General features: G+C 36.7%; 2 protein-coding genes across 5 annotated transcripts in view; one reads left to right on the forward strand and one right to left on the reverse strand.

The window, feature by feature from the left end:
• The window catches only part of LOC135206033 (structural maintenance of chromosomes protein 3-like), a 78,877-nt gene extending 72,181 nt beyond the window's left edge, over nt 1–6,696 (forward strand). For all 3 annotated transcript variants that reach the window (XM_064237206.1, XM_064237204.1, XM_064237205.1), the window contains exons 19-26: nt 2,437–2,595; nt 2,761–2,910; nt 3,030–3,218; nt 3,351–3,505; nt 3,807–3,882; nt 4,194–4,286; nt 5,400–5,591; nt 5,739–6,696. In XM_064237206.1, the coding sequence (XP_064093276.1) occupies nt 2,437–2,595; nt 2,761–2,910; nt 3,030–3,218; nt 3,351–3,505; nt 3,807–3,882; nt 4,194–4,286; nt 5,400–5,591; nt 5,739–5,951 (1,227 nt within the window). In that variant the 3' untranslated portion in view covers nt 5,952–6,696. The remainder of the gene's footprint in view (nt 1–2,436; nt 2,596–2,760; nt 2,911–3,029; nt 3,219–3,350; nt 3,506–3,806; nt 3,883–4,193; nt 4,287–5,399; nt 5,592–5,738) is intronic.
• A 470-nt stretch (nt 6,697–7,166) lies between these two features.
• Nucleotides 7,167–20,559, reverse strand: part of LOC135206034 (late secretory pathway protein AVL9 homolog) — a 188,632-nt gene continuing 175,239 nt past the window's right edge. For both annotated transcript variants that reach the window (XM_064237207.1, XM_064237208.1), the window contains exons 10-11: nt 16,513–16,692; nt 7,167–11,598 (exon numbers count right to left, since the gene is read on the reverse strand). In XM_064237207.1, the coding sequence (XP_064093277.1) occupies nt 11,531–11,598; nt 16,513–16,692 (248 nt within the window). In that variant the 3' untranslated portion in view covers nt 7,167–11,530. The remainder of the gene's footprint in view (nt 11,599–16,512; nt 16,693–20,559) is intronic.

A 20,559-nucleotide genomic window follows, 5' to 3' on the forward strand; every position in this document is an offset into this window, starting at 1 on the left:
AGTTTACTCATTGATATTTTAATTGATCTTCATATTAACCTGCTCTCCATTTAATAATTTAACCCTCTTTGGAGGATGGTTAAAATTTAAACTTCTACTAGAGTCCATATCTCCCACTGGTTGTGGATTTACTTCAGTATCTCTCCTATGGAAATCTGTTTTTATCACCAAGTACAATTTAGCAGCTTTTCAAATGGGAAATGGAAATATTTGCAGTATTATTTGATGTTATAATATTAATAGGAAACCACCTACACAGTTTATTCAAGTTTTCTAGAACCCACCATAAAAGGCCTGTGCAGATTAAATACTCCATTACCAATGCAAATTTTACATAAATGTGAACTCTGTGGATATATGCCCTTGTAGCCATTGAAGGAAGTTGTAGATAATTTAATGGATATATGCCCATGTAGCCATTAAAAGAAGTTGTAGATAATTTCTTTCTTACCAAGTGTGTGTGATCTTGTAGATTTGTATAAGTTGAGAGATCATGGAGGATTTTGCCTCGCTAACCAAGCTTTCTTTTGGATCTCGCAAGAAACAAAGGAAATGCCTCGAAGTGAGTGGGCTTCCTTGTTCAAGATTTTTAACTTTGGTTTCTACGGATCCTCACCCAGCGTGCAGAGAAATTGTATGTACAATTACTAATCCATGTTCAATTTCTTGTTGATTGGTGGAACAATGCAAAAACTTTTATGAGAAGGGTCAGAACAACAAAAAGAAGACACTGCCATCTTTAGATGACCAAGCTTCTTTTGTTCCAACTGTGCATGATGCTGTTCCATATGTTTTGTCACCTGGATTTTGATACTTCCCGAACCCCTTCAGTTTCTTCTTATGATTTGTCGCTGGAAGCATCAGGAGGGGTTTTGTACCTAATTATGTTCCTTCCTTCCCTGCTGGGGAGGGGGGAAGCATCGCAATCGTTGTCTTATATTTCAGCCCCTGATGCACACAGGATGGAGTGAATGTGGGTGGCATTAGGCCTATCAGGTTTACCAACCTTAGATGAGTTGGTGTCTAACAATATGACATCATGCTTCCCTCCTGGTTATCCATCTGTGAGTGTCCTTCCTCCCCCTGTTCAGCAGTTTATCGGGGCAAACGCTACAACAGCTGCAGCGGCGGTGCATATGATACGCACACAACAGAATTTCAGAATTAACTTTGGTGCCCCCGCATGGATTCCATCTGTATCTACACAGTGTCTTCCATCAAGTGCGGTGACATCACAGCCTGCTCTCTGGGTTACATCATAATCTAACATGGCGTCCACCATCACATCAACCTTCGGTGCCGACGGATGCAACTACTATTTCAGACTAGCATGCACGTTTATGGAGAAATTACAAAGCTTAGGAATAGAAGATAAATGGGACAGGCAAGAAAAGATGTAAATAGTCTTAATCTTCTTTGTCTAGTTTGGCGTCATTGCAAGATTTGATGATGATAGTGTGTGCACCAGTCAAGCGTTGGAGGATAAAGGACTTCTTTGCTAATCCTCATGCCAAGAGAAGATTAAATTCTAACTCACCTTCAAGCCTGGACTGGCACATCCCTACCAAAAACAAAGCCCAGCAGGTAGTTGCTAGTGCTGGAAAGGAAAATGGCAGCCGTCATTTAGATGTCGTCATGGCCAGAGGGATTGACGGACACGGGTGGAAGTGCTGGGACTACGGTGCCAACTGTGATGGGAAAAACGTGTTGGGATACTCCACAGTTGTTTAGGGAATCTGTAGTGGGTATGCATCGATCTTTGAAGACTGTGGAGCAGGTTCCAGTCTCCTGTACGATCTTTCAAGATAATGAGGAAAGATAATGCGCTCTAATTGAAAGGTCGAATAATGCAGCATTGGTAACCCCGCAGAATTCACTGGTTGAAGTGGCGGTTCTGCCCAAGACCAGAAGGTCAGCGTCAACTTCCCAACGGCTGTTGTGGACGATACTAGAAACGATGACATACATTCTACTTCAAGGGAGCCGTCTTCCTGGAGGAATAGACTGTGTTCTCACTCTAGATCAAGGAGCATTGAAAGGTTTAGACATTTGCATCCTCTTGGTGGCTATTCAAGCATGTTAATGCATGAATTTCTGGAAGGGATAATTCTTTGTGATCAAATCAGTCATTCAAGTTCCTCCTGCGTTTCAGAGACGTAGAAAATATGCAACACCTGTTGTTCCGTTACTAGGAAGACAGATAATTCCAGATGTGGTGAGGTTAAGATTTTTCTATAAGAAAATCTAATGTCTAATTTCTTTCTTATGAAGATAACTCTCTGCTTATCCTTATGAGAGTAACATTATGAATTTTTGTGAATGGTAGACTTTATCATTTGGTTGCCAGTTACTCTAAGGTTAGGTATTTTAATCTTGCTAGTCAAGAATTACTAGTATTATAGATAAGTTAAATCTGTAAATCATTTTTCTTTGTAGGACCAGCATGAAGTAGATCAGCTGAATGATGACATTAGACGATTGACACAAGAAAATAAGGAAGCCTTTACACGTCGTATGAAGTTAGAAGCCGACAAGAATAAGTTGGAGAATCTTTTGACAAATAATCTTCACAGAAGAAAAGATGAGCTTATGCAGGTATAGTATTCATTTAGCCATAATGAGATACTGCAGTTCTTTTGACAAGGATACATACTTTTAACAATTTTACAACTTTGCCGTGATTAAATACTGTAATGTTTTTGGCAGGGATGTGTACTTTATTTTCTTTAATTTTTAATGCCAGTTGTCCTTGTTTTGCAGGCCTTGCAGGAAATATCAGTTGAAGATAGGAAGCGACACCTAGAGCATAGCCAGAGTGAAATTCAACGTGTTGATAATCGTATTGAAGAAGTAGCTGTCCAGTATAAGGAAGTGGAAAAGAAGCTGGTTGAACACCAGAAAAAAGAGAAGGTAAGATGAAAAATATTTTGCATGATGAAATTTTCTGTGATCTCCCATGCAAGTGTTGATAATTATGTTTTGTGCGAACTCTCCTGTGGTCTGTTATATTTCTAATTTTAATTTTCCAGAGTTTGAAATCAGAACTGGAAAAGATGAAAAACAAAGAAAAGGAAGTAATGGAAAGAATGGAAGAGGATGCTAAAGACCTTGAGAAGATGGCTTCAAAACAAAATCTTTTGCATCAGAAGATTGATGAATGTACAAAAAAAATTTGTGATTTGGGTTCTCTCCCCTCAGAAGCTTTTGATAAATATCAGGTTTGTTAATAGTTTCTCAAATTGTACTGCTATTTAACTAGTTTCAGATATTGTTATAAATTAACTGGAGTTGATATACAAGGCATTTGTACTGTGTTTTCAAACGTTCACAATGTACTTTTAATATTTCAGAATTTACCAACAAAGCAGCTCTTCAAGAAATTGGAAGGGGCTAATGTTGAACTGAAGAAATATTCTCATGTCAACAAAAAAGCCTTAGACCAGTTTATATCCTTCTCGGAGCAGAAAGAGAAACTCATGGCAAGAAAGGAGGAGTTGGATAGAGGGTAACAATTTAACCTGTCATGTCATGTTGAGCACTGTCATTTGTTTTGAAACAATATTGGTTACGTATATGATTTCACAAGTCCATTGTCATGTTAATGTTAGTAAAGCCAAGTCAACTTATTTAAATATGAAAATAACAAACTAGGGAATTTAATTCAAGGTTAACTGTGTTTATAATTAACTAATTGTGGTAATGGGGTGCTGTATTTTTCTTGTAAGTTTTATCGCTACATAAAATTTTTGTTGATAAAATATTTTGGATGGCATTAGTATTACTGATAAAAAGTAATTTCATTTCAGTTATGACAAAATCAAAGAGCTGATGAATGTCTTAGAACACCGGAAATATGAGGCCATACAGTTTACATTTAAACAGGTAAGGAATTTATGACAATTAGTTTGCAAGTCCCCCTTCAGTTACTTTAGTTCATGATCTTTTTCACTTTGATATTCATTGTTTTACTAGTCATTTGGGGGGTCAGATTCTTTGTTGGTAAGTTGTGTTATTGTGTTATGTACACCTGGTTAATTAAATTACCTCAATGAAATCTTGGACTGCTTAATTTTGGCCTTAGAGAGTTTAGTGAAGTTTTCCTGTCAGACTTTAGTTAAAAGGCATTGCTTATATTTTCAATGTTAGCTAATGATGCATTACATTTATTGATGAGGTGGCCTTTTCTTCTCTAGGTATCCAAGTACTTTAGTGAAGTATTCAAGAAGCTGGCTCCCCAAGGTCATGCTCAACTGGTGATGAAAACTGACCAAGATGAGGAAAGTGAGGTAATTATAATTTATATTTGTAACTTACCAAGTAATTACATTGCTTACAGTTTTGCTCTGCAGAAACGGAATGGGCTCATTTGTGTAGTAGTTTCAAGTGTTTTCTTTTGGGGGCCCTAGGCACCTGCTTTGGACTGTGAAGGTTTACCCTCAAAATTTCTAATTGACGTTGGGCCCCTAGCCACTCGGGGTGAGGTGGCACTCAGCTGTAACTGGTGCTGGGCGATATGGAAGTCAGGCGAGGTGAAAGCTCCACCTGGTGTGTGCTCCTGGGCTCGGGGCACTGGTCCCGGCTGATAAGACCATCTTCTCTTCCATTAAGTTCAGAGGGAATGTATCAAGATCATGGAAGGGTACTCGTTCTTGGTATCCCAGGGTAAACAAGCAAACAGTATCTCTCAAATGCCTCTTGGTGGACCTCTGAAAAACCCCCCTCCTGAAAAATTCCGGGCAGCCCAAAAGCCTGTTCGCAATAAGGGTGTATCACCTTGCTGGTGTTTCTTGGAGTGAGGTTGTCTGAGAAGATATGAAAAGTGGGAGTCTGGGACATTTCACCAATCATATAGCACTCAACCGATAGATCGGGACCTAAGATCCACTTGGGAGAAAGAAGTGAGTTTCTGACAGTTCAGTTCATATGCCAGAACTAGAAAGGATCCTCCTCCTCCATCATCATCATAATGTTTCTGCCAAGTGAAACTGTAAGCAATGTATTTCTTTTCCTTTTTAGATATGTGAAGCTAAGTGTATTGTTATTTTTAGTTTAATTTTATCTTTTAAGAGTAAATAGTGTGTTGACGACTGAGTTTTCCATTAGCTGTGTCTTTTGTAGCAATTAGGTACAACTTTGAAGTTATTTGCGTAATGAGAATTGACACTGGTTCACAATTTCTATAGCTTTTATAACAATTTCTATATGATTCCCTTTAAAACAATTGTATGATTCTTTAGTAATTGCAAGATTAACCTCAGTTGTACACAGTGCTGATCAACAACCAGAAAAGAATAAAGGTTGCAGATTTTGGTTAGGTTCAGGAAACATGAATTTTTTCTTTTTGTTTCATCATGATTAAGGGTTATATTAACCTAAATATTACCCCTCTCCCTTAAAAGCATGAAGAGCAAGGCACAGTAGACAACTTTACTGGTGTTGGCATAAGAGTTTCCTTCACTGGTCGCAATGCAGAAATGAGAGAGATGAACCAGTTATCTGGTGGCCAGAAATCTTTAGTTGCTCTTGGTCTTATCTTTGCCATCCAGAAATGTGATCCAGCTCCTTTCTATCTCTTTGATGAAATTGATCAGGTAAGAAATATTTGTATGGTATTTGGTCTTGGAAGTAACATTTTGGTTTATCTTGAATGCTTCATGTTGGTTATCTTGTCTCATACAACAGTAAGAGTTGTACTATTATTTGTTTGGATCATTTTCCCTATTTTACATTTTTTTCAGGCTTTGGATGCCCAGCATAGAAAGGCTGTAGCAGATATGATTCATGAGTTAAGTTCAGATGCTCAGTTCATTACGACAACTTTCAGACCTGAATTGTTAGAACATGCAAACAAGTTTTATGGTGTCAAGTTCAGGAACAAAGTGTCTCATGTGGAATGTGTAGCAAGAGAAGAAGCCTATGATTTTGTGGAAGATGACACAACTCATGGGTAATAAGTGGACGTTTACTGGACTTCTTTTAGTGGCCGTTGAATATGGGCTTAAGCCAGTGGAATTGTTACACATGTGTTTAATGAAAATGAAGTTCAAATGACTTTGTATAGAAATTTTTATACCTTCAGAAGTGCATTTTTGTATATTGAATCATTCAAATTGAAGTAACAGTAAGTAGAGCGTGTATATAGAAATTTACTGTAAGCTAAAGAGTATGTTTTGTATAAAAAAAAAAGAAAAAAAGGATAGGATTATAGCCTATTTTTGTGCATAAAAGAGGGACCTGAGGTAAAGATAATTTTGCTAAGCATCAATTGCCAAATTTTGTTTTGATTTAAAGGTTACTTAGTTTTTTCTGGAATTCTTATTTTAAAACATGATTTGCCAGTGGAGTCAAATATTTCCGATTTGCTATCGAGGCCCAATTTTCTCTTCATTGCATTCTTTAAAGGATACCCAGTTTACTTTTTCAGTTCATATTGTAAAATTGTTTTTGTATTGCAGACAAATTGTATTGTTTCTGTTCTGTTGAATCCCAATTTTTTTTCTAAGTTTCATACTTTAAACATAGTCAGTGAAACAGTTTTCTATTTCAAAACATTACAAAGTAATTTGTAACTGTAATAAATGTTGACTTTTGGAAAATTTAAATGAAAAGGCAATTGAGTTTAGTTATGGTGGAAAATTCACCTATATGTAAACAAAGCTATTTTTATTTTCTTTTTATAATAAAAAGTATTATAATTGAGCGCTTCTTATTCTTCCTCAATTTTTGAGCCATTGAATGATGAATTTTTTATTTAATAATTCCTCTTAATTTTCCTCCCAGAACAAAAAAAAAAAATTCTCCCATGGCAGGGTTATGGCACTCCTTTATTTAATATCTGATCAAAAGCTGATGTCTAACAAGTGCCTTAGGAAACTTTCTCATGATCTACAGAAAGACACTTATTTTGACAAATGATCTGGTGCGCTACCCACTAAGCCAAGCTCAGTACATGTATGAGGTTTGTAATTTGTATAAAAGTCAATTTTTGTAATCCTAGTTTCAAAAAAAAAATTTCAAAAATTTGACTTGAAAGAAAAATATTACTTTATGAAGCCTACACTCAGGGTTTGGCTTGGGGAAATATGATTTATTCCATTCCCATAAACCCTAGAGAGTAATCCATAAGTGTATTTAAGAAACTTTAAAAGTAAGAAATGAGAGAGAAATATATAACTAGGTGTATTCATTCACTATACATAAACAGTATTTTTCCATTTAATTACAATGAGTTAAAAGTTCTAACAGCTCATATGAAAACAGTATAAATTCAAATCATGTACACAACTGAACAACATATCATACTGCAAACAGAATAACCTATGAAACTACATCACAATTAATATCAGAGATATCATGTAACAAATGCAGTACAGAAATTAATACCTGGATAGGGTAATACTCGCAAGTACAAATAATCTGTGGCTGGATTTAGAGAGAGAGAATATTAAAAATATAAAAAAGTAAAACAATTGACTATGGGGAAAGAAAAATAATCGGGAAATCCTCATGCAATAAGTTACTCAGGTAAGCTATATCTATAATACACCTACAACAATTTCAATGTTATTCAACACTTCACATTCTTTGCAATATTCACAAAATTAATCTATACTTCAGTATCGCCTGACTAGATTCAATCAATGGAATGTAAACGTTACCTTCTTTAGTGGCTATTATCCCACAAAAAGAATTACAGTACTGTACTGTATACATTATACTGGATATATTTACGATATATACGTATCTATAATATGACCTGTGTCCACAATACGTATGTAGTACCATTTAATAAATACACATATAAATAAAATTTTAAAATGAAACCTTAAATCTTATACTACTTCCATGCTGTTTATCATGCAATGCATGAATGTACTATAACAACTGAAATATCATTTAAGTATATCCTGAAATACTAATACAATTGTCTTTTCCATGTAAAAAAAACATGTTAGTCTATTTTTTCTGCAAGTTGGCACATTCCAGAAACCAAGGAAGATCTAAACCGGAAACTGCAAAAAATATTACAGTATACCTAAATGCTGTTTTTTATAAGAAAATACTCTAATTACAAAAACGACTTTAAACTTGACAACATAATCCAACTCTTGCAACATTTTCAACCCCCTTATAACATGATAAGCTTTCTGTATTATGTACTTTAACTTTTGGCCCAGCAGCAATCAAAGTAAGAAAAATAGGGTGCATGAAGAAGGAATGATCAACAATTTAACTGAACACATATTTGTATTAAATTATATCTGAAGAAAGCCTTGTCACTTCATACATGTAATGGAAAAATAATGACCAACAAAATACACTATAAAATAAGGCTAATTTGAAGTCTGTATGCACTTTCTCGACAAGCTCAGCTTATCAAAATATAAATGGTAAAATGAATAAATGAAATAATTACCCTTACAATTTCATCATATAGTAAAACCCTTAAAAATAAACTATGTTTTTACCAACTGAGGCAGCAAGAATTCTCTAAAGTGAAGTCACCTGGTTATTGGTATCTTGTTTGTTTGTATGGTGTTTTTACGTTGCATGGAACCAATGGTTATTCAACAACGGGACCAATGGCTTTGTGTGACTTCTGAACCACGTCGAGAGTGAATTTCTATCACCAGAAATACACATCTCTCACTCCTCAATTAAACTGCCCGAGAATCGAACTTGTGGCACGCCAACGAGGCACTGGTTATTGGTATCAGTATGGGTTGCTGAAGAAAACAACTCCACTAACTGGCTATTTGTTTTCAACTTACGAAGTAGGTTTTCTAAGCAAGGACATCTGTTATGAGTTCTTGGAAATGTCTTAAATTTTATGGGTTTTCCAGTCAACTTTGGATAATCCTGAAGTGTTAAATGTGGGAAGGATTTGGATTACTCAAATCTGAGGAATCTTTGCTTCATATGATTGGCTTACAATTTAAGTTGTATAAAAACAAATAACAAAAAGAGTGCAACATCCTAATTGTAAATGAAAACTGTAAGTGACAATTCCTTTAAAGAGACCCACGGTACTAATTTTCATTAGTCCTCCCTTTCATTCTTCACATGAACAAGGTACAATTCTAATCCAAGAACAGTCATGTTTGTTGTGTTCATTCTTCACTGGGAACTTGGTTACGATACTCTGCTATTAATTTTTTAAAATAACAAAACACCTTACAATGAGATAAGGTCCTCAAAACATCATGTATTAAAAATGCAGTTTTAAGCAACAGCCCAACTAATTCATAAAGTTGGCTACTTTGGCTAGAAACTTATGCTGTTCAGGAACACTTGTTCAACACTGATAAGAATTATACATGACTATATGGGACTTACCAAGGAAAAAAAAAGACAAATCCAAACTTACTTTAGAAAGAATGACAAAGAACTAAAACTAAGTTGTAGAAGAGTATACAAAACTTAGCAATGCTCTAGTTCATAATGCTATACAGCCTACTGAATGTTGACTTCATCGTTGGTGCAAACATTTTCTGTCTGTCCTAAAAACAAACAAAACGTATACCAAGTAGACAGCATGGCACACACTTCTGTTAAATGACATTACTAATAATTTAACAATTACCTACCAACCATCAAATCCAAAAACTTTGCTATATGTAGACTGGTGATGCTCTAGTACATAAGATTACACAAACAGCCTGCTAATGATGACCTGGTGCAAACAATTTCTCTCTAACCCCAAAAAAGAACATAAAATATACTATAAAATGGCACTCTTCCTCCGAAAGAGGGCATTTACTAATATTTTATCAAAAAAACCAATCAACCCATATGTCCCACAGGGTTTTTATCGAACTACACATTTATGTGCGTGTGTCAATAGAAAGAGGAAAGGAAATATAAAAATCTAATATCAGCTGAGTTAACAAACCCACTACAGGATCCTAAGAAAACATTGAAGTACTATGGGTTTATAAAATTGAGAATATTTGTGCCTGACTCATTTAAAATTCATAAGCCATCTATATATAATTGAGTATTTCATGAGATAAAATCATCATGCACTTTCTAACCACTGCTCCCCATACCAGATACTGGCAGTCAGTACATACTAGTGTTCTACAGCACCCCATCAGCAGCATCTGCACACTACCTTATTCTTTTCATTTGTCACCTGTGATCCCATCTAACTGAACTGTCAAACTTCCTTATAAAAATTTATGTACCTTATTCCTAAACCCAATTTGTATTTTGTATCTAAGAACAAATCTTCTGGGTGGGCTGATTTGCGTTATAATCCTAGAACCTGTGGGAGAGCCTTGCCTCTTTTTCCATTACACAATTGCAGAAAAATTATGCTGCAAGAGTTGATTATATTTCCTATACTATTTCTGACAGGCTAATTCAAAGGTTTCACTTTCTAAATAATCTATCAGCCTGAGAAATTATAAATAAAAATTTACACAAGTATAGTTGACCTCAAAAACGAAATTATCCCTTGAAAGAGAATTCTGGAAAATCTATCACTACATAAAAGCACTACTCTATGTCAATATGAATGGAAAAAGTTCGTGCTCTGACTTTGCTCACATACAAAAATAATTTCATCTCTCCTAAATATATACCATATTTTATACATTTTAACAAAGCAAAAGGAGTGCAGCAACCATTTTGTATATATGATATAAAATCATTCCTATACACTAAACATATGCCCAGCAAATCCATCCCTTGACCAGCTCATACAGTATGTCAAAACTAAAGTACAATAATAAATGATAAAAAAGCAAATAGTAATGCATTCTCCTTAATAATCCAATCCTAAAAGTAAGTACTGATAGACATTATGCTGCATTTCACTACAGAACTAAATATATTTAGCTAGTAATACAATAACTGGTAGTGGTGTGCATAGCCATTGCAATAGTTACATGACTTTGCAAGCTTCCATGAAAAGCTAACTGCACCTGTTTACTTTGCTGTGTAACTGCCATGAAATGAAAATTAAATTATATTTTCAAGTCTACGTTACCTTAGAAAAAGAAGAGATAAACTCCTATGCTTTACAGTATGGTTACTGTATACAGTACTTGCCTACAAAACAGAATAAATCTGATATTGAATCAGGATTTGTTGAGCAGTATACATACCATATAGAATTTGAAGTTCTAAAACCGGAAAATTTTCTGTTTCTACAAATAAATCAACAAATAACTGAAAATACTGTAGTGAAAATATAAACAAGACATACTACTATACATTTTAAGGTAGCATATTTCTCTGAGTGGTTTTTTCATGTAATTTGATTATTAGCATTTTTAAAGGTAAATATTAGTTCTCAAAGTGGAAAGAAAAAAAAGAATCAAGGCAGTAGTATATAAGTACCGTAATAACATATATCTTGAGATAAAGAAAGAGAAGTAAATTAAAAGGACACTTGTCAACAAGAAAACAGTTGTATAAAACTGACAATGAATGCACCTCTTACAAAAATCATGGGTTAACATATGACCTGCTAAAGACCATAAAACCTCATACCACGGAGTGCATGCAGCCTTTCTGTCATCATCTATGCAGTACTTTCAATATCAGCTGGATGACTGCTCTCTTGTTCACCCTCCCTTTCACCCGCTATTTCTGCAAAATGGGAATGAAAAACATTTGTTTCAATAAGAAAGCTGTTTATGTAAAACATGTTTTCTCACACAAATCCATCAATCACAAATAGGTCTAATAATCATGTCATAAAGTTCAATTCACAGTCTTTAGTTTAAACAGATGAAAAGTATATATATATATATATATATATATATATATATATATATATATATATATATATATATATATATATATATGTGTGTGTGTGTGTGTGTGTGTATATTTATATGATATATATATATATATATAGATATATCTAGGTGGGCATGCACTATAAAGATCCTTGCTTATGTCTCAACCATCTTTACTTTTTATGTAAACTGCAGCTGCGGCAACAAACATATTTGCCTCAATTCTCCTTGTGACGTCAAGCTTCTTTTAAAGGGTAAACACCTTTCTCGCCATCTTAGGATATGGAAGGCCCGCACAAATAACACAACATTACACAGACACACACACAACCAACAGCACCTTCAATGTTGCGGACAGCAACTAATGCCATTAAGAAATGCAGCCGACTCACAACTTGACAATGAGGGAAAATGCTCTTTGCTACAAAGTAATAATACGCGGAATTAGCCAATTAGAGAAAGATGTGTTTATGATGTAGTATATGTGTACAGTGTATCATGTGTTTATGATGTAGTATATGTGTATCATGTATTTATGATGTAGTATATGTGTATCAGTCAATAAAAAGCAAAAAATCTCAATGATGAAAGCTCACAAAAACGTGTGGTTGTCCATCAATGCACCTTTTACTATACACACTGACTAATGGTGTATCCGCATCAGCCAATGACAGGACATAAACAAAATGGGCTTCAGTGGCGTGGTTGGTATGGTGTTTGTGTCCCACCTCTGTGGTCGCGGATTCGATTCTCGGCCATTCCATTGAGGAGTGAGAGATGTGTATTTCTGGTGATAGAATTTCACTCTCGACGTACGTGGTTCGGAAGTCACGTAAAGCCGTTGGTCCCGTTGCTGAATAACCACTGGTTCCATGCAACGTGGAAACACCATACAAACAAACAATATCATCATCGTTATAGGCGAGGCTAAATTGTTAAATGTTATTCAATTTCTCTTGGTACTGAATCATCATAAGCCATTGTGCATTGAACCTAGAGAATTAGCTGAAATTAATAATTAGTATGCCATATAGGGATGTATAAAGTATGCTGTGTAGTGTAGGCTAGGCTACCCTATATGTAAAGATGGTACTGATTACTATAGTGTAGGCTACGCTAGTATAACATTCTTATGGTAAATTAACATGGGCCGACTTACATCCAAATCGATTTATGATTGGTTGTTCGTAACCAATTACATTATTAAGTTTAAAATTACATCTGTCCTATTCTCATTAACGTCATTTGTAACGTAACTATGGTAATTTTTTTACTATCGTACGATGGTTGAAATGCAAGCAAAAAGGCTGTTTTTATCAGATTGGTTGTTCACAGCAAATCAGCTGTTTCTGACTAAGCATTTTCCAAACAAGTATATCATTACTACCGATACTTTTTGCATTCTCTTTTACTTTTTTAAACTTAACTAGAAGATGGGATAGATTAAGAGATGGAGGAAAAGGGGTTAGCCTAACTAAAAAACGGAATAGATGAAGAGGAGGAAAAGATGTTAGCCTATTGTTTAGGTCTCGTAAATTTAACTCGCATGATATGTGAGATACGTAATAAAATAATTTTTTGAGGGTGAAAATTTGGGGGTTGCATGATATGCAAGATCGCGTGCTATGCGAGTATATACGGTAAATATATAAGGCAGTCCCCGGGTTACGACGGGTTCGGCTTACGACGTTCCGAGGTTAAGGCGCTTTTCAATTATATTAATCAGAAATTATTTCCAGGGTTACGACACATGTTCCAGGGTTACGTCGCCTAATACGCTCATCTGGCAGTAGAAATATGACACCAAAAATGCAAAATAATCAATATTTTAATGTTTTTTTGATGAAAAATGCAATAAGAATGGAGTTCCATACCATCTCAATTGTGACTCTTATCACATCTGTAATCTTCACTAAACCTGCCCTTCATCTTATTTCATAATTTTCCAATCTCTTAAGCGGTGATATTCCCATAATCCACCTCAGCATTCTCATCTCTGTTCTCTCAAGATTTACTTCCTCTTTTCTTCTTAGAGCCCATGTTTCTGCTCCATACATTAACACTGGTCTTATCACTTTGTTATGTATCTTGACTTTTAGCTCGATTGGCATTTTCTTATCACATACCACTCCAGCTACCTCTCTCCACTTCCCCCATGCAGCTTTTATACTACTGTCAACTTCAGCCTCACATCCTCCCTCTTGGCTTAAAGTAGATCTTAAGTATTTAAGCTTTTCTGCCTGTTTTATAATCGAGCCTCTTCTTTCTTGTAGTATTACTATTCTGTCTCTTATCTTCCCTACTGTTCCGCAAAACCTTTGTTTTATTTATATTTACCTTTAAGACACCCCTCTTAAAAGATTCCTGCCACTTCCAACCCTTCTCTGTAGGTCCTCCTCATTTTCAGCAGTATGTAATCACCAGATCATCGGCGTACAACAATTCCCACCGCTCTTCATTCCTGATCGCTTCACTCAACACATCCATGATCAGCACAAACAAAAATGGGTTTAATGCTGTCCCCTGGTGTACTCTAACACTAACTTCAAAGTTTTCTGTTTCCCCAACTGCTGTTATCACTTTTGTGCATGCTCTTTTATATTTAAGTGCTACATAAGCAGAATATATGGAATGTTATTCCATATATAAAAAACTAAAACTATGTTTAATTAAAACCAGTGACCCAAGAGGTCAACCAGTTTGCTTGCAGGAATGTGATCAGACCAGATACGATAAAGTAGGCTAAGATGACGTGTTGTAATGAGTCAGTGTCTAGTTGCCGTCACCTGTGGTCATTCATTTGTTTTGTAAACTGTATTCCAAGCTTCCTGCTTGAGACAATCACCGTGACCTATAGCTCAAATGGCCTACGTGACTTGTAATCTATGTCATCTGTGTGAATGTTCGTATGTTCGAGCTACTGTCTGCTTCCTTTATGATTTGTAACCGAGATTGTAGTCAGACTTGAATTAGCCATCATCATTGGCAGACCTGTACAAATTTCCTCTGATCTTCATCATGTAATCTCAGAGAATAGAGATATCTTTATAATTCGTGTTTTCTACTAGAAACCTCACATCAGAAAGAATATACTGAATGAACTTAGAATTTATCATCATGAGTTGAAACATCTCTGTCGTCATAACCAAAGAAGATACTGACTTCGTAAGTTATCATCAAAGCCCAAGACACTCCAATGAGTATGGAAGTCATAACCAACCGACTTAGCGTAAAATTATCGCAGGTCTAACATAACCTCACAGGGCGCCTTATTATACCAAGGCAACAGCCCTAATATATATACATACCTTGACCAGCCTAACCAACTTTTCTTGGACTTTCCTTTTCCTTAAACACCAAAACATCACTTTTCTTGGGATTCTATCATATACTTTCTCTAGGTCTATGAATGTACAATAGAGCTCCTGGTTTCCCTCTAGCCTCTTTTCCTGTAGTTGTCTTACTATGAAGATGGCATCCACTGTTCCTCTTCCTTTTGTGAATCCATACTACTGTTTCTCGATCTTTACACTCTCTTTTATTTCACATCTAGTACTCTCTCTAAAACTTTCAATCTATGCTCTGTTACTTTAATTCCCCGGTAGTTACCACAATTCATGACATCTCCCTTCTGCTTTCATATATATACGTATATACCATTAGACTCTCCTCCCAATCTCTTGGCATTTCTTCCTCTTCACATATAGCTTTTAATAAATCCAGCATCCATTTCTCCCCATCTGTACCTAGTAATGCTCTCTTCACTTCTGTATCCTTTATCTCCCTCACTGGTCCCTCCACCTTCTGTGCTTCCCCCATCTCCTCTCTCTCATTTTCAGTATTCTACAGTTGTTAAAATACTCTCGCCATATCTTCTTAATGTCTTCCTCCCTATACAATATATTTCCATCGCTATCCTTCATGACACCCAATTTATTCACATCCTGTCTCTGCCTTTTCCTCAAGTTTGAAATCTTATAGACATCCTTTTCTCCTTCTCATGTTCCTAGTCTTTCATTCAACTGCTCTGCCACCCTTCCCATAGCCATACCTACCCTCCTCCTCGCCTCTCTTCCCTCTTCTCTACATATACCTTTCTTCTGCACCCTGTGCATGCCTTACTTTCTAGTCCTTAAATGCTTTTGATTTTCTTTTAAATGATTCTTGCACCTCTCCATTCCACCACAAATTTTCTCCTCTCGACACTCTATATCCGCTGGTTCTTCTCACCAGTTCCTCTGCTTCCCCTACACATATTTTTCTCATGTCTGCCCAGATATTTCCCCTTCTATTGCCCTGTCCAAATTCTATGTTCCCCCATCCAGACATGTCTCTCACGGTCCTCCTAAATTGCTCCCCCTTTCCTCCTTTAAGGTCCCAAATCTTAATTCTAGATCTTTTCTTTCTCTTCATGGGTTTCCTACCTCTCATTTTAAAATCCATCACCACCAACCTATGCTGTTTAACAAACGCTTCTCCCAAGATCACTTTGTGGTTTGTCACATTGCTTTTGTCAGCTCCTCTAACCAGGATGTAATCTATTTGGCTCTGCACTCCTCCACTTTCAAAAATGTCCTTATACAAATACATAACTACAAAGCCAATTTTGAGTACTAACACCTTGACTAATGCGCACTGTACAATATCAATTCATGACTAGTTGACACACATCCACACTCTGGTAATAATAAAAACCAATCATATCACAACTTGTGGTTCATTCTTAAAAAACAACAAATATCCTAATATTAACACTACTCACCAGTTACTTCTTCACCATATTGTGCCTCCTGCATTGTTTGTTCCGAGTTACACTGTGCTTCTATTGCTTCAACAGCCTGATCAAAACCACTCGCTTCTGTCGATAATGATGTATTGCTCGTTGTTGTAAAAGAAGACCACAGATTTGTTATAGCTCCCCGTGCTGAAGTTAGTGCTCCTCCTAAAAAGAGATATAGAATAATTATTTACATGTTAAAAATGACTTTAACTAGGTATACTTATACATTAACAAGCTAGAATTCTACAATAAAAGTCTTCTTTGCAAGTCATTCCATTCATGCTCTCATAACTGAGGGTACTCTAATATCCCATCCTTTCCTGTATATTTTACTTGGCTAACTTGACTAATTGTTCCAGTACTAGTGACTTTTTGGTTATTTATATACCACATTTTATTGTCTTGGGCTGTGTCATAGCCTTTACATCATGTCTTTTCATAACCTTATGTTGGAATTCTCTTGTTTAAAGGTATATGGCGGCATACCTTCCATTGTTGGCAAGAAGGGGAGTGAATATAAAGTGTATAGAGGATGCCTGGTATAAAAAAAGCAGGTATATGGGGGAAATACAATTCATAGTGTAGTGGAAGTAAAAATAAACAAATTGGAATCAATACTGTACTATAGTAGTAGTCAAACTGTAGTATAGTAGTCAATGATGAAATAGCACATGATGTGATAAGAGTGATAATAATAAATGAAAGGGTAATGAAGATTAAAATGACACTTGTATATAAGGAGGCTCATATATTCTCACTAGTATACATATTATATTACATAAGGGTAGACCAGAAGAGGAAATAATGATACCACATGTCAAGATGACATGTATACATAGTACTAGTGGAAGGAGATACAAATGAATCTTGAGGATGAAATTGGAGGATGTAGGATTGGGGAGAAAAACCAAAGAAGCAGCAGTCTTGGGATTCTGCCAAAAGGATTAAGGATGCTGAGCACACTATTCAATAAGCCCAGAGAGAAGATTGCATGTAAGAGTGAAGGTGAAAACACAAACTATCCTGGTAAGAAGAATGGATGACATCCAAAAAAAATTTACTCATAACAAGTGAGTCCAGCTGAATATATAAGATTACATTACCGTATACTGGTTGATAGTGAAGTGAAGATATTAGATAAAGAAATGCAGCAAAGAGGTGGAAATTGAGAAATGAAGTAATCACAAAGGATTATGGAGACAATTTGTGATGAATCCATTCATCGTGAAATAGACAGACTCCAACACAACAGAAATCAAGCCACACTAACTTGAAAGACCTTGCAGAAATATTGTAAGGAAGCTTATGCCTAATTCACACTCCATTAATCTGGAAGAGAAAGCATTATTCTCTCTGTGACGTATTTGAAGATATTTTTGCAGCTTTACTTCCCAGGACAATAGCTGTATTTTTCCTTGGTTGTAATGAGCCATTCATTAACTTTCTTGTATACTACATCTGTTAATTTATTTTGCTTGACTTTGATGTAATGTGCCTTAGTGTTTAGTGCATTTAAAATTGATTTTGCTAATTGTCATTAGTATCTCTCTTCAACTAATGAAACTACCAAACAGTATAATAACCATTCATTTCTATTCTTTATTCTATCTTTACCTAATGGAGATACCGAGTTACTGACAGCTATAATGAAACATACGTATACGTAACGTAATAATAAAACAGAAGAAGAATTCTAAAAAATACATATTTGTTGGCAGTCTGATTTATTTTATATTTTATGATATCTAATTCACAATTTTTTTAATTAAATGTATTGCATGTACTAATTTCAAATAATTATTAAGTAACCATTAACTATAATAAACAAACAAAAAAAAGCTTCCAAACGTCTGTTTACATCCAGCACTTACGAGTATCGAACGATCGCCAAGCAATCACTTTTACACAGTAAGCCATAAATTTTCATTATCTCTCTTAAACTACTGAAACCACCAAACAGTATAATAACCATTCATTTCTATTCTTTATTCTATCTTTACCTAATGTTTTTTTTTTATTAAATGTATTGCATGAATAAGTTTTTCAATTTACAGCATCCTTTTACCAATAGAATACTTAAAGCACAAGGGGTAGATGCTGACCAATAGGAGAGCAGGACCTTATAGGGTGACTAGCATCAGGAACCAATGGGAGAGCGGGAAGATGGTGGCGAGTTTACTCAGTTGGCGGCGCAGGAGTTTTAAAATTGTTCTCGGTGGTCTGGGCGAATCTCGGGACTTTACAGCAACAACCTTTCGTATCTTGAAAACTTTTCGTATGTAGAGCAGTAAAATTTTTCGCATTGGCTTTCGTATCTTGAGTTTTTCGTAAGTAGAGCCTTTCGTATCTCGAGGTACTACTGTACCTTTATTGTGGGTTCTATTACGTGCTACATAAGTTCCCGTTATTTATTTTACATCGTATTATTCGGAAATCCATTGCCTATGCCTTAGATTCACTTTCATGCATGCATGTCTCTTTGTCTAGGTGTTTAGGCTTTCGGGTGATTATTCTAATATGTCTTCTAGTCCAGTATCATGGCTGTTGCCCTCCGTTTTATGTGTCGGCTAAGGCTAGCTTCTGAGCAGTTGGCTTGTTTCCTTCGGGGAACTAGCCTACTTCTCCTGGACGTCCCCTTTCTCTCTCACTCGTGATTTCCCTCTCTCTCTTTTTACGATGTATTATTTTATTGAGGGGTTAGCATGTTAGGGCGATCAGTTTAGCCTAGGCGGTTTTGTTGCATTATCTCCTCATGGTCCTACTGCAATCAGTTTTGTTGCATTATCGCCCCTTGGTCCATTCGAGCTCACGTGGTCGCTCGACCTAGGCTGTTTTGTTGCATTATCACCTCTTGGTTGAGCCACTGGTCGTCCTAGTCCCAGTCCCCTTCCCCCCCTCCCTGGTGGAGGGGGGGGTCTGTCCTTGCTTGCTTATGGTCGCTATGGCAACCATCCGAGCACCACTCCCCCTTCCACCCTGTTAAGGGGGTCCCGGGAGTTTTGGGACAGCTGGGAGTACTGCTGGACCGCACTTTTTCTATTTGAGCTCTGGGGGAGCTCCGGCGTGATCAGGGGGGGGTTGGCCACCCCCCCTCTGTTTGCATCGGTCCTTCTCCGGCGTTCCTTGCGCTATGATTCATCTTCCCCTTTCCTCTAATTATGTTTTTACCCTTTCGCCTGCTGACGGAGCGCCTGCTTGCTATCCGGGCGCACCTTCGGTTGTCGGAAGGGTAGCTGGCTCTGCCAGCTACCGGAGGGGGAAGAGGTATCTGTTGGTCTTACATGCTTTCCCCCGATATGTACGTAGTCCCTTCGTCATCTGGTTAATGGAGGTGCTTTACGACACAGCTACACACTCCAATTTAATTTATGTAGTTTATTTTATGGGTAATCCTCTCTCGTTCTCCGGCATGGTGTACTACTCCTTGGAACTCTTTTATGGGTGTATAAAAGTATCTGGTTTACCTAAACTCTCCTCTCCGGTGTACACCGGAGTATTCCCAACCAGTTACCAGGTCCCATGGACCTTCTCTCACACGGAGTTCAGGGGGGGATTATGCCCAAAAATTTTATGCTACTCTGGCATGCAGCGGAGCATCATAAGTGGTCCTATTAGTGTATTACGTTGATACTTATGTATCTATCCACTTACAGGCTACTAACTGTCAGGAGGCCAAGTGTAACGCCGTCCTCCAGGACCCCTGCGGGCATTAGGTCTGCAAGTCCCATGCTCCTTGTGCGGTCCGCCACAACGAGCTGATCGTCTGGCACCACGAAGCTTGCTCCATCTGCTATGAGCTGGTGGAACAGTTTTTGGACGGAGTAAGTATATATCGGTGTGAGGTTTGTTCTTTTTCCTGGTATATACTGTCACATAAATCGATTTCATAATGTTATATGGTTATACGCATCAAATGTTAATGTTCCGTCCTTGGGGCTTCGTTGTAAGGATTACAATGACCCTCTCTTTCAGGCTGCCTCTGTTAAGGAAGCCGCGTCGGCTACCCTACGGGCCTGGGTAGGCGGCTTC

Source organism: Macrobrachium nipponense, chromosome 29 (genome assembly GCF_015104395.2).
Source record: "Macrobrachium nipponense isolate FS-2020 chromosome 29, ASM1510439v2, whole genome shotgun sequence".
Lineage (NCBI taxonomy): Eukaryota > Metazoa > Arthropoda > Malacostraca > Decapoda > Palaemonidae > Macrobrachium > Macrobrachium nipponense.